The sequence below is a fragment of the Nycticebus coucang genome, chromosome 15 (assembly GCF_027406575.1).
Source record: "Nycticebus coucang isolate mNycCou1 chromosome 15, mNycCou1.pri, whole genome shotgun sequence".
In the NCBI taxonomy this organism is placed as follows: Eukaryota; Metazoa; Chordata; class Mammalia; order Primates; family Lorisidae; genus Nycticebus; species Nycticebus coucang.
The window spans coordinates 20,418,033-20,443,474 of NC_069794.1; the positions used below are offsets into that span (position 1 = coordinate 20,418,033).

General features: G+C 39.6%; 1 protein-coding gene across 2 annotated transcripts in view; it reads right to left on the bottom strand.

Moving 5' to 3' along the window:
- The window catches only part of GPC5 (glypican 5), a 715,907-nt gene that overhangs the window by 380,721 nt on the left and 309,744 nt on the right, over positions 1-25,442 (bottom strand). For both annotated transcript variants that reach the window (XM_053563555.1, XM_053563554.1), the window contains exon 4: positions 14,134-14,267. In XM_053563555.1, the coding sequence (XP_053419530.1) occupies positions 14,134-14,267 (134 nt within the window). The remainder of the gene's footprint in view (positions 1-14,133; positions 14,268-25,442) is intronic.

The following is a 25,442-nucleotide window of genomic DNA, read 5'->3' on the forward strand; positions in this document are numbered from 1 at the left end:
TAAATGAACTTTATGGGAGGCCATTGTTTTGAACTAAACTCCTGCATAAGTTCCCAACAGATCAGACCAAAACAAAATGGAGTCACTCATGCTAAAGGCCATTCCATCAAACTGAAATTTTAAGGAAGCAGACAAATCCTAACACAAACCAGGTTTTCCTGAAAAATAGAAGATTCCAGTCTACCTGAGTCCGTATAATAAAAAAGTACCCTCGCTTTAAACCTTAAAAGAAGCATCCTGATGAAACCTCATATAAACTAATCAGTTGTGTTCTATTGTTCTCTTTCCTTGTTCCCACCTCACAAAAGCCATTCCTCTGACATTACCCAGTGGGAGCTCTCATTCTGTTTTGCAGAATGGATTCTAATGCATGAATCATAGATAAAAGGCAATTAGATCTGTGAATAAATGTGTTGCAATTTTATCTTTTGACACTATCATGGATAATATAAATTAAAAAAAAACTCAGAAAATATTAATTCATGTTATCTTATTTTTTCTACTTTATTTTTTTAAGAAGCAGAATCTCGCTCTGTCACCCAGGTTATAGTTACAATGCAGGGGCATAATAGTTTACTGCAACCTTGAACTCCAGGGCTCAAGCAAGGTTCCCTCCAAAGTCTCTTGAGTAGCTAAGACTAAAGGCACCTGCTACCACGCGCACCTAATTGAAAAAAAAATTTTAGAGATGGGATCTCTCTATGTTGCCCAGGCGGGACTCAAACTCCCAGCCTCAAGCAATCCTCCCTACTTTGGCTTCCCGAAGTGCTAGGATGACAGGTGTCAGCCACTGTGCCTGACCAACATCACTTTTTATGAACTACATAGGCAGTGTTTTGTTTAATCATTTGAATGCATTACTTGAAAATTTATTTTTTCCTGGTCTATTTATTCTTCACAAAAGCTTAGTTTTCCTCTTCATTAATGAATTAAGAAAGGAAATTAAAACAAGTCCACAAGCATTCTTTGTGTATTATCCCTATCTGGAGAGTCACTATGTCTATTGTACACAACAATAAAAATTGATTTATGCTTATCCTATGATATAGCAATGAAAAGATTACTGAAAAATTGAATACCTTCAGTTTGCATGAAAATTTTGACTGGCAATATTTTAAATATATTTTAGTTAGGGAAATATGATTTTAAACCATGCTTATCATCCAAACTTTAAAATAAGTACATGTTTATATGTATGCATATAAAAACATACCTATATTTTCTCAGATTCAGAAAGTTGAATTAAGCATGCTCCTCAATTTCTGCCACACTATATAATTTAACCTAGAACTCTTCTATCCTTACATTACTATCTTATTTTATTTTTTTATGCTTTTCTATCGGGATGTCTTTCTATAAATACTCATTCTAACATATAATTAATATAAATAATTTGCCATATCTAACCTTTGATTAATATATACTGATTTTATGTAAACATTTCTAATTTTTATAAATGGTGTTGCATTATTGTTTTCATTCTAATTTTAGCTTTGTTCTCTCTAACCATAGTGATATTTTGTAATATGAAAATGTGTTCATTGATTTTGATGCTTCATCATGTTTCAAAGTCTTACAATTTACTTATCCACTTTTCTCAGCTATGGAGATGGAGTTTGCTTCTAACTCTCAGCTACTACAAATATTCAGGAATGTCTCTTTTGGATATCATTAAGCATTTCTCTAGGATACATTCTATGAAGGTAAACTGCAGAATATAAGGGATATGAGTTTTAACAGTGAGCTTCTGGTCAGAACAGCTGTACCAGGGCATAATGATCATTCACATAGAAAACCTAATCCCATCAACCTCAGACATACAGTTGAGGGCAGCGCCTGTGGCTCTAAAGAGTAGGGCACCAGCCCCATATGCCGGATGTGGCGGGTTCAAACCCAGCTCCGGCCAAAAACTGCAAAAAAAAAGAAAAGAAATACAGTTCAGAAAAATGGCCCTTTATAGTCTTATCTTCCTATATTTGTCTAAATGAATATATTCAATATAACTCTAATCAAACAACAAAAAGATTTTAAAACACATTTGGAAAAACAAATTTAAAAGTATCCAAGAAAATTCTGAAAAATAAGAGTAAATTAAGTTCCTCACAAGATTTTACCAAATCCTTCAAAGCAAAAGCAATCATAATAATAATTAAAAAAAAAAAAAAACTATAGGAAGAAACCACTGGCTTATTAACAGACAATAGACGGGAACAATTTCATTTAGAGGTTATATTTGTGAACTTAGAATGAGTATGAGGTGAAAAAAAAAAACATAAGGAAAGAATTGATTGTTATAGAGTGCACTGGGAAAACTAGTTCAGGGTATGGAAAACTTAAGTTAGAACCTCATTTTCCCACACATATAAAGATACACGTAGTATAGTAAACACAATGAAAGAAACAAAACTGCAGAACCAGTAGAAAAAATACAATATAATAAATTTTTGAATTGATGCAGGTAAGAAATTTTTTTTTGTTCGTTTTTTTGTTTTTCACAGGTAAGAAATTTTAAACAAGAAAAAAATTGATATTCTAGATCAGCAGTTCTCAACCCGTGGGTTGTGACCCACAGGAACCAAAAAGGGCCGCGGCATTAGGAAGGTTGAGAACCACTGCTGTAGGTATTAAAATTAAGAATTTGTGTTTAATAATAGTTATTTTAGACTAAGTTCCTCATCTCTTTTACAAACATTTAAATGAACTATTATCTTAGATATAAAATGTTGTCAAAACCTAAAAGGAACAAATTAATATAAAGAACATAAAAAGGAACTTCTACAAATAGATAAATTAAGTGTAAGAACCTAGTAGTGCCTAGTAGTAAGGAACCTAGTAAACACAGAAAAGGAAACTTAGAAAAATGAGAAAAAAACAATGTATGAAATACTATAATACAATTTTTAAAAACTATAGTTACTATCGTTAGAGCAATAAGAGAAAATACTTCATCCATGATGCAATGGTAAGGGTATGAATTTAAAGAATAAAATAAAGACTACTCGGGAGGCTGAGGCAAGAGAATTGCTTAAGCCCAGGAGTTGGAGGTTGCTGTGAGCTGTGTGAGGCCACAGCACTCTACTGAGGGCCATAAAGTGAGACTCTGTCTCTACAAAAAAAAAAAAAAAAAAGAAGATCATAAAAAAAAAAGAATAAAATGAAGAGCAAGAAAAATATAGTTGGAAATTAAAGATATAAAAAGAAACATCACTTTATTTGCCACAGAAGAAATTCACAGTTTTTTCACCTAGTTCCCAGTTCATAGCTTTGGAGCACCTTGATGGAAGTAAGGCCCGGACTCCCTTAGGAAAGAACCCTGCAACAATTCCAAAGATGTGGGAACAACCCAAATGCCCATCGACTCATGAAGAGATCAATAAACTGTGGTATGTGTGTAACATGTAATACTACTCAGCCATAAAAAAGATGGAGACTTGACATCTTTTATATTTGCCTGGCTGGATCTGGAGACCATTCTCCTAAGTGAGATATCTGAAGAATGGAAAAGCGAGCATCCCACGCCCTCAGTACGAATCTGAAACCAGTAGATCATCAACTATAGCCCCACATGAGAGAAAAACACAATTAAATTCAAGAAGAAGGGAAAGAGGAGGAGGACTGGGCAAGTTCCCAGCTACTGGGCACAATGTAGGGGTATGTGGTGCACTTCCTAGGTGAAGGACTCAACTCCAACTCAGACTTTGGACTTCACCTTACAAACACAAACAATGTAACCGAATTGTCTGTACCCTCAGATTTAATTTAAAAAAAAGAAAGAACCTTATAAACACTACAATGTGTATAAATCTTCCCCCACTGATTCCCTACAGGGCCCTGTGGTCATTTTGCTTCCCAGGAATTATCAGACACTAAATCTGAATTGATTTGTATTCCAAAGACCCAGACTACTATTATGTTCTCTCTGTATAAATGGAAACTGATAGAAATCAAATGAAAAAGGAGTTCTAGACTCCATCTTACACTGGGGCACTGAATTAACAGACCCACCCTGTATTTATTTTACACTCTGAATGCACAGTTTGACTAGACACAATTGCCCCTCATACAATCCCCATACTGGTTCCCCAACTCATGGAGGGAACGCCAAATTGAAATTTCTAAAACTGCCTTTCCTGGAAAAATACTAAAACAAAAGAATATCATATCCCTCAAGAATTGCTCAAATTAGGGAAAAAACAGTGGCAGTCCTCCCTAACCCTTCACTATTCACCTCACCTGTTCTGTGTGTGCAAACTAACATGGACATCATGGAGAATGGCTGGCTTATCATAAAGTCAGCGGGTGACTCCAACTGCAGATGGTCCTTTGTATGTGGTGACCACCAGAGAAAATCAAACATGTCCCGACACCTGCTATCCAGCTAATGATTTTGCAAATGCTTTTGCCTCTTTACCAATTAGAAAGGCAATCAGAAATACATGAATTTTTTTTCCACCTGGAAAAAAAAAAACCAGTACCCCCTTACTCTTAGACCTCATGGCAACTTTCCCAGCCCAGGACCAACAGGAGCCTTAATTGTCTGGATATCCTTTGGGACACAATGCTCACAATAGAATATTGATCACCTTATCCTAGATGCCTTAGTGGACACGTGCGGTGCATCTGTGGTGGAAAAAAACATTGACATTTCAATTGCTTAACAACTCCGAAGACTTCTGAAAATGTGGTCTGAGTCTTACTAGGATATTAACATAAATGGCAAATTTCTGCACTGAAAAGAATCTAACGTTCAGGAAAAGGTCCAGTGTTTTTTGGACCCCTTTGCATATTAGAGAAAATGTGTTATATACTTGGATGTATTCCTAAAACCCATTTATACAGTAGCAAAAAAGAACTTTTGTATGAGGAAGAAAAGGCTTTCACAAGCTGCTCTGATGTTCAGTCTAGATGACCCACTTTCTCCATTCAGTGGTACCTGAAGTGTCGTTCCCCAGGCTGGTTGGTGGTGAGTTGAACCCTGGTAGAAACTACATACTTCAACTTGACCATGAACTAGCAAGTGACTATGTAACCTGAGAGCCCTATGATGAACCACATGTATCTGATTTGCCAGGTTATAAGTTTAAGTTTGTATAGAAGCAAAGTATCATCAAGCAGATGTGACCAATTAGAAATCAGCCTCAAGCAGGCAGAGAAAGCACAAGTAAGGTGCATAAAAAGGCAGCCCAGACTCAGCACCGATTCCTGATACATTGGCCCACCTACTTCAGTTGGAATTTATGACTTCATGGGGGAATAATCAGTTCAATTCAAAAAACACTGACTGAAAAGAAGAGGGGAGACAAGATGGCGGACTGAAGCCAGCTTTCAACAAAGGCTCCCATCCAGAAGGAGAGTTAAGGGACAGGAATAGAAAGTATCCTGGTGGACTTGAGCCTCACCAAGAGAGAAGGCTGAAGAACGCACATCAACACCGCTGAGGCAAGTTGTGATCACAAGGACGCAAACAAAAGGTACAAAATCCACCACCAAGCGGACGGGAGTCCCCCTCCCCCATGAGACCGGCTCATGAGCCCCACAATTGAACAAGCGGGCAGAAATTAAAGGCCCTCCCACTCCACTCCACGGGAGAGACCTTCTAAAAACTGGACCTACCTCCCCTACTGGGGTGCCGTGGCGTTCTCCTGCCGGACATAGGGCTGAATAAAACTTTGGGAATCCTTTGCCGGCAACCCTGAACCCCCGGTGCTCCCCTCCCACCCACTGAGGTCTGGAGGCCTGTCCCCCAGGAATTCGGATCCTTCGGTGATTTCTCAAGGGGAGTGGACAGTCCCCGAGTTGCGACTGGTCAGCATTGACTCTGAGGCACGCAAGTGAGGAGAGGGCACTAGGCTGAGGGGGAGTCATGCCTCGCGGCACTTCCCTGCGGTGCAGTGCACCAACCCTCCCCGGGCACAAGACTGAATAAGACTCTGCCCTCCCTGCTGAGAGCTGAGAGCCCCTACTCTCACTCGGGGTCTGAGGGCCTATCCCCCCGGAGTTCGGCTCCTTGGGTGATTTCTCGAGGGGAGTGCACAGTACCTGAGCTGCGTCAGGTCAGCGCTGAATCTGGGATACGTGAGCGAGGAGAGGGCACTCTGCTGAGGGGAAATCAAGCCTTGGTGGCACTTCCCTGTGGTGCAGTGCAGGAGCCCTCCCCGGGCACAAGACTGAATAAGACTCTGCCCTCCCCGCTGAGAGCTGAGAGCCCCTACTCTCACTCGGGGTCTGAGGGCCTATCCCCCCGGAGTTCGGCTCCTTGGGTGATTTCTCGAGGGGAGTGCACAGTGCCTGAGCTGCGTCAGGTCAGCGCTGACTCTGGGATACGTGAGCGAGGAGAGGGCACTCTGCTGAGGGGAAATCAAGCCTTGGCGGCATTTCCCTGCGGTGCAGTGCAGGAGCCCTCCCCGGGCACAAGACTGAATAAGACTCTGCCCTCCCCGCTGAGAGCTGAGAGCCCCTACTCTCACTCGGGGTCTGAGGGCCTATCCCCCCGGAGTTCGGCTCCTTGGGTGATTTCTCGAGGGGAGTGCACAGTGCCTGAGCTGCGCCAGGTCAGCGCTGACTCTGGGATACGTGAGCGAGGAGAGGGCACTCTGCTGGGGGAAATCAAGCCTTGGTGACACTTCCCTGCGGTGCAGTGCAGGAGCCCTCCCCGGACCGTAGTATTGCATAAAACTGAATGAAACTCTAGCTTCCCCCCCCACTCCCAATCGGGGTCTGGGGGCCCATCCCCCAAGAGTTCTGATACTTGGGGGATCTCTTAAGGGGTGTGGACCCAGCACAAACTGCGGCCACTCAGTGCTGACTCTGGGGCGCGGGACAGAGGAGAAAAGGGTCGCCTGAGTGCCCACACCAGAGCAGCAGTTCCCTGGAGGTAGATCAACAGCCGTTTTTTCTTTAAGGGCAGAACGCTCACTTCTGGATATTCTGAGGCCACACCCCCTGTCTCCCTGGGCAACCAGAGGAGGCCACCAGTGACAGCTCACAAACCCGGGAAGCTTCCAGGGCGGGGCCGACCCAGAGAGGTGTTCAGACGCAATTCTCCAGCAGCAAAGACATTTGAACTCAAAACAGCCCGTCTTCTGTAGACGACGACAGGAACAGAGACAGAACCTCACAAAGTTGTCTGTTCTGTTCTGTTCTGTTAGCAGCATCCATCAGGGTCGGGGCTAAGCCTGAGTGAACACCTCCTTCCCATCACCTGCATCAAACACTCAAAGATGTCAGGCCCCATCTCCTCCTGCTAGATAGCGGCAGTCTGCGGGGGCCTGGCAGACTTCCTTGCGATTCAGGCAGGTGCAAACCCCTGGAGTGTCTGTTCACTGCAGGCAACTGAGTTAGCCATCTGCAGAGATACCAGTGACTGGGTCCGACGGAGGGGCAAAGTGGGGAAGGAGACGTCAACCTTCCCAGACTGCTCTGTTTGCTGGGTGGCTCCTCCTGACTCCATGCTGCACTGGGGTGAGCTGTGTCAGAGGAGTCACCAGGCCCCTGTGATCCAGTTCCCAGAGACCTCTTGAACCCTTCCACCCGAGACAAGTGCCGATTGAGACAGTTGATTCGGACCTTTTGAACTGGGCTAATAGACTGAGGACTTTACAGGCGGTGCCCTGGGTGTGCGATTGTAGGAAGGTTTGATACTCCTTTTCCAACTGGGGCCAGAGGTGGGCAGGTGGGGTGACTTAATTGCTGATTTTTCCACACAGCTGAGACCTCAAGCCAGAGTAGAAGTTGCAATAGGATCGAACAGAAACCAGCTGAAAACAAGACAGAACCACTTTGCTCCACCACACCAGACAGGGCCCCAGTTTCTCAGGCCACAACACTGTACGGGCCCTCGATAAAACCCCAGGGGAAAAACCAAAGGGAGTAAACCATGGGGCGGAATCAGCGGAAAAACTCTGGTAACATGAATAACCAGAATAGATCAACCCCCCCAAGAAAAGATACGGCAGATGTGATTGAAGATCCCATTCATAAACAACTGGCTGAGATGTCAGAAGTCGAATTCAGAATTTGGTTTGCAGACAAGATTAATAAAATGGAATTAGGAATTCGAGGAGAAATTCAAAAATTGTCTCAAGAATTTAACGAATTTAAAGACAAAACCATCAAAGACTTAGACACACTGAAACAAGAACTTACAGCCCTCAAAGATATGAAAAATACAGTAGAATCCCTCAGTAACAGAATGGAGCAAGCAGAAGAAAGGATTTCTGACATTGAAGATAAAGTCTTCGAACGCTCCCAATCTCTCAAAGAGGAAGAGAAATGGAGAGCAAAAACGGATCACTCACTCAGAGAACTCTCAGATAATTCGGAAAAAAACAACATAAGGGTTATAGGAATTTCGGAGAACGATGAAGTAGCTGCCAAGGGCACAGAGGCCCTTCTACATGAAATTATGAAAGAAAATTTTCCAGACATGCCTAGAGAATCTGAAATTCAGATAGCAGACAGCTTCAGAACCCCAACACGATTCAACCCCAATAAGCCATCTCCCAGACATATCATAATTAGCTTCACTAAAGTTAACATGAAAGAGAAGATTCTCAAAGCAGTCCGGCGAAAGAAAACTATAACGTACAAAGGTAAGAACATTAGAATAACTGCAGATCTGTCTGCTGAAACTTTTCAAGCAAGAAGAGCCTGGTCATCAACTTTTAATCTCTTAAAGCAAAAAAACTTTCAACCCAGGATCTTGTATCCAGCTAAACTGAGTTTCATCTATGATGGAGAAATTAAATACTTCAATGACATTCATATGTTGAAAAAATTTGCCATAAGTAAACCAGCTCTTCAGGATGTTCTCAGACCTATCCTCCACAATGACCAACCCAATCCTATACCACAAAAGTAAACTCACTCAGAAACTTCGGATCAAACTCCAACTTCCACACTGGCGAAAGGATTAAAAACGTCCACTGGACCTTTGAAAAACTCGATACCCAAAATTCCACCAGACTTATCAATACTCTCCATCAATGTGAATGGCTTAAACTGTCCTCTAAAGAGGCATAGGTTAGCTGACTGGATACAAAAACTCAAGCCAGATATTTGTTGCATACAAGAGTCACATCTCAACTTAAAAGACAAATACAGACTCAGGGTGAAAGGATGGTCATCCATATTTCAGGCAAATGGTAATCAGAAAAAAGCAGGTGTTGCAATTTTATTTGCAGATACAGTAGGCTTTAAACCATCAAAAGTAAGGAAGGACAAGAATGGTCACTTCATATTTGTTAAGGGTAATACTCAATATGACGAGATCTCAATTATTAATATCTATGCACCCAACCAGAATGCACCTCAATTTATAAGAGAAACTCTAACAGACATGAGTAACTTGATTTCCTCCAGCTCCATAATCGTTGGAGATTTCAACACTCCCTTGGCAGTGTTGGATCGATCCTCCAGAAAGAAGCTGAGCAAAGAAATCTTAGATTTAAACCTAACCATCCAATATTTAGATTTAGCAGACATCTACAGAACATTTCATCCCAACAAAACTGAATACACATACTTCTCATCAGCCCACGGAACTTACTCCAAAATTGATCACATTTTAGGTCACAAGTCTAACCTCAGTAAATTTAAAGGAATAGAAATTATTCCATGCATCTTCTCAGACCATCATGGAATAAAACTTGAATTGAGTAACAACAGGAATCTGCATACCCATACAAAAACATGGAAGTTAAATAACCTTATGCTGAATGATAGCTGGGTCAGGGATGAGATTAAGAAAGAAATCGCCAATTTTTTGGAACAAAACGACAATGAAGACACAAACTATCAGAACCTCTGGGACACTGCAAAGGCAGTTCTAAGAGGGAAATTTATAGCACTGCAAGCCTTCCTCAAGAGAATGGAAAGAGAGGAAGTTAACAACTTAATGGGACATCTCACGCAACTGGAAAAGGAAGAACATTCCAACCCCAAACCCAGTACAAGAAAAGAAATAACCAAAATTAGAGCAGAATTAAATGAAATTGAAAACAAAAGAATAATACAACAGATCAATAAATCAAAAAGCTGGTTTTTTGAAAAGGTCAATAAAATAGATAAACCTCTGGCCAACCTAATCAGGAAAAAAAGAGTAAAATCTCTAATATCATCAATCAGAAACAACAAAGACGAAATAACCACAGACTCATCAGAAATCCAAAAAATCCTTCATGAATATTACAAGAAACTTTATTCTCAGAAATATGAAAATCTGAAGGAAATAGACTGATACTTGGAAGCACGCCACCTTCCAAGACTTAACCAGAATCAAGTGGAAATGTTGAACAGACCCATATCAAGTTCAGAAATAGCATCAACTATACAAAACCTCCCTAAAAAGAAAAGCCCGGGACCAGATGGTTTCACGTCAGAATTCTACCAAACCTTTAAAGAGGAATTAGTACCTATATTACTCAACCTGTTCCAAAATGTAGAAAAAGAAGGAAGACTACCCAACACGTTCTATGAAGCAAACATCACCCTGATCCCCAAACCAGGAAAAGACCCAACAAGAAAAGAAAATTATAGACCAATATCACTAATGAATATAGATGCAAAAATATTCAACAAGATCCTAACAAACAGAATCCAGCAACACATCAAACAAATTATACATCATGACCAAGTGGGTTTTATCCCAGGGTGTCAAGGCTGGTTCAATATACGTAAATCTATAAATGTAATTCAGCACATAAACAAATTAAAAAACAAAGACCATATGATTCTCTCAATTGATGCAGAAAAAGCTTTTGATAATATCCAGCATCCCTTCATGATCAGAACACTCAAGAAAATTGGTCTAGAAGGGACTTTTCTTAAACTGATAGAGGCTATCTACAGCAAACCCACAGCCAATATCACATTGAATGGAGTTAAATTGGAATCATTTCCACTCAGATCAGGAACCAGACAAGGCTGCCCATTGTCTCCATTGCTTTTCAACATTGTAATGGAAGTTTTAGCCACCGCAATTAGGGAAGAAAAGGCGATCAAGGGTATCCATATAGGGTCAGAAGAGATCAAACTCTCGCTCTTCGCAGATGATATGATTGTGTATCTGGAAAACACTAGGGACTCTACTACAAAACTCCTAGAAGTGATAAAGGAATACAGCAGCGTCTCAGGTTACAAAATCAACATTCATAAGTCGGTAGCCTTTATATACACCAACAACAGTCAAATTGAAAAAGCAGTTAAGGACTCTATCCCATTCACAGTAGTGCCAAAGAAGATGAAATATTTGGGAATTTACCTAACAAAAGACGTGAAAGATCTCTATAAAGAGAACTATGAAACTCTAAGAAAAGAAATAGCTGAAAATGTTAACAAATGGAAAAACATACCATGCTCATGGCTGGGAAGAATCAACATTATTAAAATGTCCATACTACCCAAAGCAATATATAATTTCAACGCACTCCCTATTAAAGCTCCACTGTCATATTTTAAAGATCTTGAAAAAACATTACTTTGTTTTATATGGAATCAGAAAAAACCTCGAATAGCCAAGACATTACTCAGAAATAAAAACAAAACAGGAGGAATCACACTACCAGACCTCAGACTTTACTACAAATCGATAGTGATCAAAACAGCATGGTATTGGCACAAAAACAGAGAAGTAGATATCTGGAATAGAATAGAGAACCAAGAGATGAATCCAGCTACTTACCGCTATTTGATTTTTGACAAGCCAATTAAAAACATTCAGTGGGGAAAAGATTCCCTATTTAACAAATGGTGCTGGGTGAACTGGCTGGCAACCTGCAGAAGACTGAAATTGGACCCACACCTTTCACCATTAACTAAGATAGACTCTCATTGGATTAAAGATTTAAACTTAAGACATGAAACTATAAAAATACTAGAGGAGAATGCAGGGAAAACCCTTGAAGAAATTGGTCTGGGTGAGTATTTCATGAGGAGAACCCCCCGGGCAATTGAAGCAGCTTCAAAAATACACTACTGGGACTTGATCAAACTAAAAAGCTTCTGCACAGCTAAGAACACAGTAAGCAGAGCAAGCAGACAGCCCTCAGAATGGGAGAAGATATTTGCAGGGTATAACTCTGACAAAGGTTTAATAACCAGAATCCATAGAGAACTCAAACGCATCAGCAAGAAAAAAACAAGGGATCCCATCGCAGGCTGGGCAAGGGATTTGAAGAGAAACTTCTCTGAAGAAGACAGGCACACGGCCTTCAGACATATGAAAAAATGCTCATCATCTTTAATCATCAGAGAAATGCAAATCAAAACTACTTTGAGATATCATCTAACTCCAATGAGACTAGCCTATATCACAAAATCTCAAGACCAGAGATGTTGGCGTGGATGCGGAGAAAAGGGAACACTTCTGCACTGCTGGTGGGAATGCAAATTAATACATTCCTTTTGGAAAGATATATGGAGAACACTCAGAGATCTAAAAATAGATCTGCCATTCAATCCTGTAATTCCTCTGCTGGGCATATACCCAGAAGACCAAAAATCACAACATAACAAAGATATTTGTACCAGAATGTTTATTGCAGCCCAATTCATAATAGCTAAGTCATGGAAAAAGCCCAAGTGCCCATCGATCCACGAATGGATTAATAAATTGTGGTATATGTATACCATGGAATACTATGCAGCCTTAAAGAAAGATGGAGACTTTACCTCTTTCATGTTTACATGGATGGAGCTGGAACATATTCTTCTTAGTAAAGTATCCCAAGAATGGAAGAAAAAATACCCAATGTACACAGCCCTACTATGAAACTAATTTGGGACTCTCACATGAAAGCTATAACCCAGCTACAACTTAACAATATGGGGAAGTGGGAAAGGGGGGGTGGGTAGAGGGAGGGGAATCGGTGGGATCACACCTGTGGTGCATATTACAGGGGTATTTGCGAAACTTGGTAAATGTAGAATGTAAATGTTTTGGCACAGTAACTGAGATAACGCCGGAAAGGCTATGTTAACCACTGTGATAAAAATGTGTCCAATGGTTTATGAAGTGAGTGTATGATGCCCCATAATCATATCATTGTATACAGTTATGATTTAATAAAAAAAAGAAAAAAGAAAAACAACAACAACAAAAAAAAACACTGACTGAGAATCTCCTATTCACCAGGTCATACATAGGTCATCTAAACATAAATACACAAAAATAACAGTTTCCTCCAGCTTTAAGAGTTTTTCAGTTCAAGCACTAATTATCAAGCACACAGATACTAATGAAGGCTTGCATTTAATGTGTAAAATAATAAGCATAATGGTAGAAATGTGAGCTACAGAATCAATCCCTACTCAATGTTAATCATTTTGAATTAACAGACAAGCCATTTTCAGCATTCTATGTAAAGCATATGGAATTTTTTTTGTTCTTTACCTTTTAGACATAAGGTCTCACTCTGTCACTAAAACTGGAGTCCAGTGGTGCAACCATAGCTTACTGAAACCTTGAATTCCTGGGCTCCAAATACCCACCTGCCTCAGCATCCTGAGTAGCTAGGAATGCAGGCTCATGTTACTACACATGGCTCAGTTTTTTCAGATGTGTTCTAATGATGTTACTCAGGTGGGTCTCGAACTCCTGGCCCCAGGGGGATCCTCCCACCTCAACATCCCAAAGTGCTGGGATTACAGGCATAAACCATTGTGCCCCCTACCCCATGGAAACTTTTTTTCCAGGCAACTATTTTATTTTTAACAGACACTTAACATTCGGTGATAGTTACCCCATCTTTTAAACATCCTGTTTTTCTGTCTTGCACTGTTCAATAAAGTAGCCACTACTCCATGTGGAATTTAAATTAAAATTTAAAAAAATTAAAAATTCAATCATTAGTCACAAGAGTCACATTTTACATCTACAATAGTCATATGTGCCTAGGGTCTGCCCTGTTATAGAAAATTTCCATTACCATAGAAAGTTTTCTTGGTGTCACAAGTTGAACTTATTTTCCAAATTAATGCAGCAGGCACAGTCACTGAATTTAAGTTTAATGAATTTCAATTTGTTCTTTTCTTCCATATTATATTTGGTTCTATTTAATTGAATATATTCTATTCTGTTGTAAAATTAATGGCTTACTTTCTTTTCTCTTTCTGGTTGTAAAACAAATGTCTTACTTTCTTCTGTTGGCAAGAGTCTCTTCACCATTCCTTGCGGTGATCTTTATTCCATGCTTCTCTTTGCTCTGATCAAAAGAACAACGGGGACTTTGAGTGGGTGTTCTTACTGGACGGCCACAAATCTTGTTTACCTTTTAAATAGAAAACATTAAAAGATGTTAGAAACCATGCTCCAACCTTTCTGAAAGTGAAATATTTCACAGAGGCCAAAACAATAACATGTTCTTGCTTAGAACTCCATATTATCCTTTAATACATAGAACACCAGTCAACTTTTCAATCCTAGGAAATCAAATTATCTGTATAAAATGGCAACCATTATAAACTGATGTCACTAGATACAGTTTCTAGTATCTATGTGCAAAATATGCAAAATCAGAAAACTATATTAGTAAACTGACCTGTGTGTATAAACAAGACTGCTTAACCAAATTTGGCATTATTTATAATTTACATTTATATGTATGACTAATGTCATAGTTGTCCTGATTTTAAATTGGAATAAATTATAATTGAGTATGTGGCCCTTTCCTAAGTAAATTCTAAAGGCAAAAGCCACTATCTTTGTAGTTTTCTTCTTAAGGTCTTTTCTTAGAAATGATACTATGTTTCATATAAAAATACCATTTTATAATAGTTCTATATCTTCTTCCTCAATATGGTATGATTTCCAGGGTGTGATTAGAGTCTTTTTAAAGAAAATAATTTTGGGGGACGATAGGTAGAGGGAGGGTAATCAGTGGGACCACACCTATGGTGCATTTTACAAGGGTACATGTTAAATCTACTAAGTGTAGAATATAAATATCTTAACACAATAACTAAGAAAATGCCAGGAAGGCTATGTTAACCAGTTTGATGAAAGTATTTCAAATTGTATATAAAACCAGCACATTGTACCCCGTAATTCCATTAATGTACACAGCTATGATTTAATAAAAAAAAAATAATTTATCTCCATGGAAAATTCATTGTTTTGATATTTATCTAACAAATGCCTTTGCATAACTTACATAATTATCATAGAAAATTAAATAATTAAATAGCCAGGCGTTGTGGCGGGCGCCTGTAGTCCCAGATACTCGGGAGGCTGAGGCAAGAGAATCGCTTAAGCCCAGGAGTTGGAGGTTGCTGTGAGCTGTGTGATGCCACGGCACTCTACTGAGGGCCATAAAGTGAGACTCTGTCTCTACAAAAAAAAAATAAAAAAAAAAAAAAGAAAATTAAATAATTTACCATGTAAAGCATCCCTACAAGATTTACATGATACCTTATATACTTGAGTATAGCAGTATAATTGAAAATATATTAAAAACATTGCCTCAGAATCAAAAAACTTTGTTTCTTTTCCTAATTTTTCCTTTCTTAGTGCTGAAACCTTGCAATATAATCTCTTAAACTTGATTTCCTGATATGCAAGGTGAAAAAATTAAAATGAATTATTCCCAAGTTCCCTCAAAGTTATAAAAGGAATTATTCCAAAGTCCCTCACAGTCATAACTTCTTTGTTTTCTATGCAATAAATAGTAAAGGAGTTACGCATCCATTCTTTATTTTTACGTATATTTATTTTGCTTCTAGTACTTGCAAAACTCACGTAATAAATATTATAAGAGATAAAAGATGAGTAACTAAATTTTTCCCTAACAGAGTTGACAATTTAGAAGGAAGGGTATGAAAAGATCCTCCCAATCAGCAGAATTCAAGTTGCGTGTGTCATAAAAGTGGGACTGACAGTGCGTTACTGTTGTTGGAGGAAGGTGGGGTCCTTCCCCATTTGGAAGTGACGGGTGAGGACAAAAGAAAAGACTATTCTGGGGAAGACTAGATCACTGGGATGAGACTTCAAGCATCTGTTGACCCTGGGTAAGTCAAGGCTTGTTTTCATTCAACCAAATTATAAATAAATATTTGTTATACCCCATGATGTTAGAAGCTATAGGACAAATATGAAAAAGATGTGGCCTAATACACACAGATAAGATGAAAGACACAGAGGTGAACTATCAATGGTGACACAGCACGACAGGGGCAACCATGGACTTCCATGGCAGTCAGTGACACTGTTAAACTCACACAGAAAGTGGACAGATTAACTCTATTTAGGTTGCTCAGGGAGATGCTTCCAGAGAGCACACCTGAACAGCAGGTTAAAGGATGACCTGAAAGCACATTGGGAGAGTAGGGGCCAACCTTACAGGAGGGAGGAAAAGAGCAACAGGTGTGCTCCAGCTTAACGTGTGCGAACAGACCCCGCACACAGTGTAAGAGTTACAACAAGAGGTTAAATTGCTGTGAAGGACATAAAAATGCCCAGCTATGACCTGGTTACCCAGCTAAGAACTTGCAGTAGCAAACAAAGTATAGGCAAAAGGTTCCAAGCAGAGAAATAGTAGCTTAAGATTTCCCCAGATAAAAACAATCCTGGTGGCAGTGCAGAGGGAGGGAGAACGGACCAGCTCCTTCAGTAGGCGGTGGAGAAAGTCCCACGGTCCAAGTCAGTGGAGAAGCCTTAAAAAGGAAGAAGCAAGAGATGCCAGAAGGGAGAAACAGTGGCACCTGGAGACTGACTGGACACGTAATCACAGAACAAAGAATAATGAGGAAGGGCAGAGGGGAAATCCCAGGAGGGTGGGTGCAAGAAGCCCCACCCTATGGGGCTGACCTAGAAATTAGATACAAATTTGGTTTGCATGGAAGGAAGGGGTATGAAGGGTAGTAAAAAGGAAATTATGCTTAAAGGGTAGTTTGGAGACGAATCTTGGAGGACTTTAAATGCCAAGCTAAGGAGTTTTATTTATTAGATAAAAGACCCCAAGGGTTGCTCAATAGAAAGTAAAATGCCAGGGCTGATGTTTAGCAAATTCATGAGGGAGAGCTGTATAAGTTGGACTAGAGAGAGAAAACTATTACAGCCACGTAGACTGTTAATAGACTCCCAGAGTCATGCTACGGAAGGAAATTTTAATTCCGAACTACAATAGTGAAAGAGTTCATGAATGACAGATGGAAGAGATGAGAGACCAAAAGGGCTCGGCAAATAATTGACAGTGAGAAGTAAAGGAAGTGTAAGACCAAGGTGTTAAAGGCTCAAAGTGAATTTGCAAGCCCCAAGGCAGAAAACAGTGATAGTGAAGTGTAAATATATTAGCAAGGTGCTGAAAGATTAAAAAAAAAAAAAGAGGAAAGTATGTTTATTGTCAACAACTCCTAGCAATAAGAACCAAGGAAAGATGCTGTAAGTTGTTGGTGGAAATGTTAAGAGTAGAATTATTTGGACATTTTGAAATAAAGGAACAGGGAGAGGGGAAACAGAAGTTGTGACCATGATCTAATGTGACTAGCCACAGAGCTTGAGGTAAGTTATAGAACTTCTTTGAATCTCAGTTTTCTTCTTTTTGAACCTCAGGAAAATGAAATTACTTCACAGTTACGAGTTAGGACAATTGTTTTGCCCCCCCCCCATCCCTCCCACGTTGGGCCTAAGACCAGATCCACTATTGAACATGTTTGCTAGGAAGGCAGACGGAGAGCTGAAAAACGCTGGCTTCCCAGAATCTTCATTCCTATTATCATCTTTGCTTTTTTTTTTTTTTACAAAAATACAGTAGGACAAAAGAAAATGCTCTAGGCATAGACTTTTTAAGGTATCTTTGTATCCAAACATAGAAGCATTTCCAGTAGATTCCAGTACATGCAAATACATTTCAAAGCCCTTATATTTGGTAACTTGCTATCAGAGAGCTGGACTTGACACTCTATTGAAAGGGAAAGGAAATCTGTCTTTTACCAGGACATTAGCCTGTCACCTTAGCCCTCCTGAGGTGAGCTGATTTGGGTGGCACCTTTCAGTACTAGAACCTTTCTGCTATTGAAAAACCTCTCACACTTATGTTGACAATTTTTCATCTTTGACTACAATGCAATTTCCTCCTGACTCTCCACCCTGGTCTCCACCTTTCTCCCCTGCAATCAGTCTGAAGTGTCTTGGGGAAAAAGTTGTTTTCCTCCCTAATACTTATCTACTCCTGATTTAAGTTTTTTCTCTGGCTTCCCACTGATTTTCAAAACCCATCTCACCTTGAAATGACTCTCTCACTTGTTCCTAACCCATATCACTTCTCCCACTCCCATCAAATATTTGTTTCAACAACTGCTTGTCACTTAGCTGATTGCCCCCATTCTTAGGATAATCTTGGTGCTACATACAAAAGTGCAAACCTATCCTTACAGCCTCCCTCTGTCTTTTCTGTCTGTCTTATTCACATCTTCAAATATTCAAAGCTTTTTAAAAAAAAAAAAAAACTTTATATAAAACAACTGAAATTGTATCTTTTCATTTGACCCCCAAAGCTCAGCCTCTGTTTATTTTGCAATGATACTTTTAAAATGTTTATTAATAATAATGCAAAATAAAAAGCAAAACTGTTTAGAATACTACGGATTGAAAATCAAAGAATGCAGAGGTACTGTGAGCAACGGTTAATCAATCTGGCTCAGAGGAAAAGGCCAAGACAGATCCCACAGCCCCTGGTATGTAACAGAGACTGATTGCCTTGCTTCAGGCCACATATAGGATGCTTGGTGTTCACAGAGAGGTGATCAAAGAAGTCACAAAAGGAGCTGCAAGAGTGCTTGATAATAACAGTAATAACAATAATAAAATAATAAGCAAGATAGTTTGCGATCAAATGTGCTGGGCTTCATTATACTAAACCCTACTTTTAAAGTATCATTAGGAGGAGATATACTCATTTTTCCCATTACAACAACAAATTTGAATGTATTTTTTCATTCTCCCTTCCCTTATTATTCTCAGAAGTGATCTTGGAGAAAGCTGGTTGGTTTTAGGGGTAAAACTTGTTGCCACAAATCAGAATGAAGCTCTTCAAGGCAAAGATACAATACATTATTTTAACTTTATTGCAATGAAAATAAGTTTAGAAAAGAAGAAGGTTGGGTCAGATTGCTACGGGGGAAAGGGTTAAATATCAGGCTCGTTAGGTTTGTACTTCATTTTGAAGACTATGGTAATATATTAGTGATTAATGAGCAAAGGGGTCGACATATCTGACCTCGTTAGAATCTGTTACTGTCATTCCACCACCAATGAGACCATTCCCAACAGGTGAGATGAGAGAACATTGGAATAAACTTAGTAAGAACAAGTGAAATTCAACAGGAAGGGAAAGGAAAAGCTCTTTGATGAGTATAATTAATGGAATTTGACTATGAGATGATTCCCTACACGATATAAGAAAGGAAAAGTGAAAGCTGTTCGTGGTTTTGAACCTGATAACCGGGATGAATACAGTGGTAGTAACCAACATGAGGAAGTTAGAAGATAGAACACGTTTAGTTATTGGTGTTTCTGTTCCTTGGGATGGGTGATTAATTCTCATGTAGAACTTTATTTATGAGGCAATTTCTAAAAGACAGTTCTAATAATGAATTTGAGATAAAAATCAATTTCATGAAAGGAATCATTTGCATAGAGTCAATAGTTAAACCTATGAAAACATGAAATTTTCATAGTAGGGCTGAGTCTCACATGAAAGCTATAACCCAGTTACAACCTAACAATAGGGGGAAGTGGGAAAGGGAGGGGAGGGAGGGGGGTGGTGGGTAGAGGGAGGAGAATCGGTGGGATCATACCTGTGGTGCATCTTACAGGGGTATTTGCGAAACTTGGTAAATGTAGAATGTAAATGTTTTGGCACAGTAACTGAGATAATGCCAGGAAGGCTACGTTAACCATTGTGATGAAAATGTGTCAAATGGTCTATGAAGTGAATGTATGATGCCCCATGATCATATCAATGTATACAGTTATGATTTAATAAAAAAATAATAAAAAAAGAAAAGAAAACATGAAATTACAAAATGTATACTGAATGTAAAGATCACAAAGAAAGTCTTTCAGAAAGTGGAGAAAGAGAACTCAGATACTATTTTAAAAATAAAGAGGAAAAGATCTTGCTATATTTGCATCAATAGAAATGAAAAAATACGTAAAAATAAGTTATTGTAGAATACCATTCCAGATAATAACAACAACCATCCAGATAATGTACACACAACATTCAAGGTACAAATTATTCCAGATGCCAAGTGTGTAAAAGATATAAAAGTTATAACCATAATACCACTTTTAAAGCACCAGTATATTCTAGACATTGCAAGAAGAAATATTTATAAGAAGCTATAAATTAGGAAGACTCCATAAAGCCCTGACTTTAAATATCAGTTATCTATAAGGAGAATTCTAAATTTGTACAAGGTACTCAGGATATGGGGGAAAGCAAATAAAGCAATGTTAAAGTTGAATAAGGTAAAAAACACCTACTGTCTCCGCTAAGCTCTGTAGTCAGCAAAGAGTAAAGAAGGCCTCTTGGGAAGGTGTTTACACAGAGTCATGGGACGTCCTGCTTGGGTAGTTGGCTTTTTTTTTTTTTAATTTGGCCGGGGCTGGGTTTGAACCCGCCACCTCCGGCATATGGGACCGGCGCCCTACCCGCTGAGACACAGGTGCCACCCGGCTTCTTTTGTTTTCTACTCAGTTTTCTTAAAATTTTGCAGAAGTTGCTTCTCCAAATGGATTTCTGCTAGTTAACACCATAAAGGCTCCCACTCTAACTCATTATATTCCTAATTTAGGAGAAGAAGGAGCAGAGGGGGAGGAGAGGATGGACTGGGAGAAGGAGAAGAATATTTTAATCATCTTTTATTAGGCACACTGCGAGCAGAATCTGGATTCTTGTTTGCTATCTTTGTTCACCTATAAACTAAACCACCAGAGGGCGCTTCCGCATTTCATTCTTAAACTTACTATGCAGTTCCGTTAAAAATCACTTTTTTTCTCCCTCACCTAATGTGCACATAGTGAGGGGGTATAACACGCCCCCTGGGTGAGGGGCTTTTAAAGATTTCAATTATTTCCCCAATTCAAGATTTTAAATTCCTTCTCTCCCCTTCTTTCATCTTTCTTAATTCCAGTTATAAACACACATTAGTTTAGAAAGTTCTAAGGACTGCAAATCAGACAAATGGATTTTCATCCTTACTTAGCTACAAATTTATACAATGTCAATTAATAAACTCAGCACCTATTATTTGTAGGGCATTATTCTAAGAGACAATAATACAGCAATGATCCTACTCTCAAGGAGCGTCCATTCTAGAGGGGAAAACTGAAATTATAAAATTAAATAGATTATGTTACTCAATTAAAACTATGTCATTGACAGTGACACAGTTTTAATTGAATAACATAATCATAATGTGGTAGAGTAGGTTGGATTGCTTCAACTACATGGTCAAGAAAGACATCTTTAGGAAATAGCATTTAAATTATGTTCTGAATAAAGTTAAGAGACAACCATGGAAAGTTTGTAGGGAAGAGATTCTTATACAGAAAGAACAACAATTATAATATAGCTCCTGGAAGAGAAAGAAAGAAGGCCATTGCAACTGAAAAATGCCACCTGCTACTGGGACGGGAAGGGGAGTGAGGCCAAAACATGTAGTTTCCTATGTGCTCTGCCAAGGGGTCAGTTTGTGTGCTAAGTGGGCTCTGAGGTCATTGAAGAGCATTAAGTATAGTAATAACATGATCTCATTTATATTTTGAAAATATTACACTGGCAGTTGTTTGGAGAGTAATCTGGGTAGGGCATAAGAAAGACATTGATAAGATGGAAACTGTAAATCCAGATATGAAGTTTTTGGTCAGTTTCAGAGAGTTGATGAGCACTGAAATCAGTTGAAAGACATAGTTTTTGAAGGTGGAGACAGCAGGACTTGAGGATGAATTAAACACAGCAAGGAAGGCAATGTGGATTCAAAAATGACTTCTATTATGTTGTCTGAAGCAACTGGTAAACGAGAAGAGAAGACCCATGAAGAACAGGTTTGGGAAGGAATTAAAGTCTCTCTGGGTGGGTTTTCTTTCCTATGACTATTATCCATCCAGGAGGAGCTGCCCAACTGATTGTTAGTTACATGAACTGAAGAGAGAGAGGTCAGGCAAAATACACAAAGATGGTTGTCAAGAGCATGTCATTAGGATGAGCACAGAGGGAGGAGAACATTGAAGACTGACTCTGGAGCAACATTTAGATATGGACAAGCTGAAAAAGATTCTGAAAAGAAACATAGAGAGGAGTAAAAGAAAAAATCCTAGGAGGGGCTTGGCGCCAGTAGCACAGTGGTTACGGCACCAGCCACATACTCTGAGGCTGGCAGGTTTGAAGCCAGTCCGGGCCAGCTAAACAATAAAGACAACTGCAACAAAAAAAAAATAGCCAGGCATTGTGGCGGGTGCCTGTAGTCCCAGCCACTTGGGAGGCGGAGGTAAGAGAATTGCTTAAGCCCAAGAGTTTGAGGTTGTTGTGAACTGTGATGCTATGGCACTCTACTGCAAGGGTGACATAGTGAGACTGTGTCTCAAAAAAAAAAAAAAAAAAAAAATCCCAGGAGATTGGGCAATTTCAAAATACAAATGAAGAAAGTGTTTTCTAATAAATAGGAAGTGATAAAATAAGTCAGAATCTATTGAATACAAGTAAGAAAAGGATTCAAATTAAAATTAATTATTAGATTCCTTATTGGAGCTAATAAGGAAAAGACCATTGGCCACTTCCATGACATGAAGTTTCAGTGAAGAGACAGGCCAGCAGGCAGAGCAATTGGTGTGGGCGTGAGCAAGACAAAAATAAATAAATGCACAAATTGTGAAATTTCACAGTAACTGAGCATGGTGGCTCACGCCTATAATCCTAGCATTTGGGAGGCTGAGGCAGGTGGATTGCCTGAGCTCACTGGTTGAAGACCAGCCTGAGCATGAGCGAGACTCTGTTTCTGAAAAAAATAGCCAAGCGTTGTGGTGAGCGCCTGTAGTCCCAGCTACTTGGGAGGCTGAGGCAAGAGTATCCCTTGAGCCCAAGAGTTTGTGGTTACTGTGAGCTGTGACGCACAGCACTCTACCAAGGGCAACAAAGTGAGACTCTGTCTCAAAAAAAAAAGAAAGAAAGAAAAGAAAAGAAATTTCACAATAATGGAAGGCAGATTTATGGGAGGCAGAGTCTAGAAAATCATGGAGGTTATTAAAATTCTGTTTCGTTTGGTTAGGGGACAGTAGCTATCATATAGTACAATTGATGTTTAATAGTCGAAACTTTGGTTCACATAATTTGACCCAAGATACTTCCACTTCAGAACAAGTAAGACAATATTTTTCATAGTATGGAAATGCCATGGAGACATGTAGTTTAAATAACCTGAATTTGGAGTGGCTTTCATTACAGAATCATCCACAGATGATCAGAACTGGGTTGGATGCCCTTGAGTGCTGGTCCATTGGATGTAGATTGGGTAAGGAGAGAAATGAGAGGGAAAAAAAATCAGAAAAGTAAGTGCATTGAACATTTCCAATATAAAATGATTTGTGGGTAAAAAATACAAGAGAAAGTCAGCTAAAGAAGGAAGGAATGATGATCGTACAATGAAATATTTGACTTGCAGATTTCATGGGTAGCACAAGACTTAATGATGGAGTGGGGAAGAAAGGGGGTATGAGACTTACAGTCAGCCTGCCACACGCACAGGCTGGACTAGCGATCTTGGACAATGTGATAATCTTGACTCCTGATGGTCACAGATACAAATGGGAAATAAGATACAAATAAGAGGGCAGACTCTTGCAGTCAGAGAACACACATTCCATGATCCGGGCGTGGTCTGAGATAGCCCGCAGCGTCTGGGAATGCTGGCCAGTCCCTTGACGGCAGTTGGCAGGACGCTGACCCACCAGGGCAACTGGTCAGTGCATATTTGGAGAGAAACCATGCAAGTGACTTGAAGCAATTCACTTACAAGCTCTGTCCATCCTTCGACATTGCAATAATTGACATTTAATTCATAGTGCTGCTGTGAGGACTTTGTCTTTTTTAAAGGTCTCTAAATACAAGGATTTTTTTTCTCTTTAATCTGTGTGAAGTTTCACTGACAATGGCAGTATAAAGTAGAACTAAAATGCATTTTTCCCAGTATCTAATTTCTTCAAGGCATCTGTAATCTAGCTACAGAGGTTAGGATGTCTAAGTATGAGACAACTTGATAAATATGTAAAGTTAACTCCAGCACAATAGAAACAGCATCTCCCCAGGGTGTGATGCGCTGAAGGAATGTTGTAAGTCATGAGCTGTACAGAAGCCAGAGAAACCAGGGGTACCAGGGAAGGTTTTAGATAAGCCCTAAAACATTGATGGAAAAGAAAAGAGAATTCTATCATGAAGGTGAGGAGATGGAGAGGGGATCGTATTCTAAACAATGGACCTTCATTTGGTCATGCTAAGGAAAGCTTGATTCAATTGCATATTTCAATATGGTCCCTGGAAAAATACGGGTACCTCCTGTGCTCATTCAGCTTTGTGACATTGTAAACACCCATGAGTCAGACAGCTTGGTATTCCACTGTCTGCTGGATTTGTCTGTACCGAGAGGAGGAGGCCAGCTGGCTGGTACAATCTCAATGTCGAGGTTGGGACAGATCACAGAGAACGAAGGAAAAGCCCTCGGAAATCAGGTGTAAGAAAAGAGGAAAGCAAGAAGCTAATATTCTTAGACATAAAATTTAAAGTGGATCATTTCATTTATCAGAGAGAGTAAGAATCCTAAATTGGAAAAGCAAATAGTCACCATAATAATAATTAAATAAAAAAGAGAATAAGTCAATAGGACCATATTTTCTCTACTTTTCCAAAGCTGACAAATACACAAAGATGCTTTAGAAAATGGCATTCGCTAGACGTTTAAAATGTGTAAACAAAGACCTGCTTTCACCAGGACCTTATGTCTTCCCTTCCCCTCTCCTGCTCTGGAACTTCTGACACTCAGGAGCGAGATTTCAGTCGCTCCTCCTGGATAGGAGCGTCCTTGCTGATGCTCTCTCCAGCATTCCCTCCGCTCTAATCTTTCCCTCCAGGTTCCCAGATTAATCTTCCTAAAGCATGGTTCTCATCACACTGCTTCTCTGACCCAAAAGCCTTTGGTGGTTTTTCCCATTTCCTAATGAGCACAAGCCAAAGCACTTCACGTGAATTTACAGCTGAGCCCTGAAATTTCCCAGCACTCCACTTTAAGATCCTGTGCTTCGGCTAAATTGTGCTACAGTCTCCAGAGTGACCCTGTATTTTTCCGCCTCTGCTTTTCTTCCTTTCTGCTTGCCCAAGTGCTACCATCTTTCAAGGTTCACTTAAAATATTACCTATGGGCTTAAATTGCTCTTGATCTCTCAACTTAAGGTT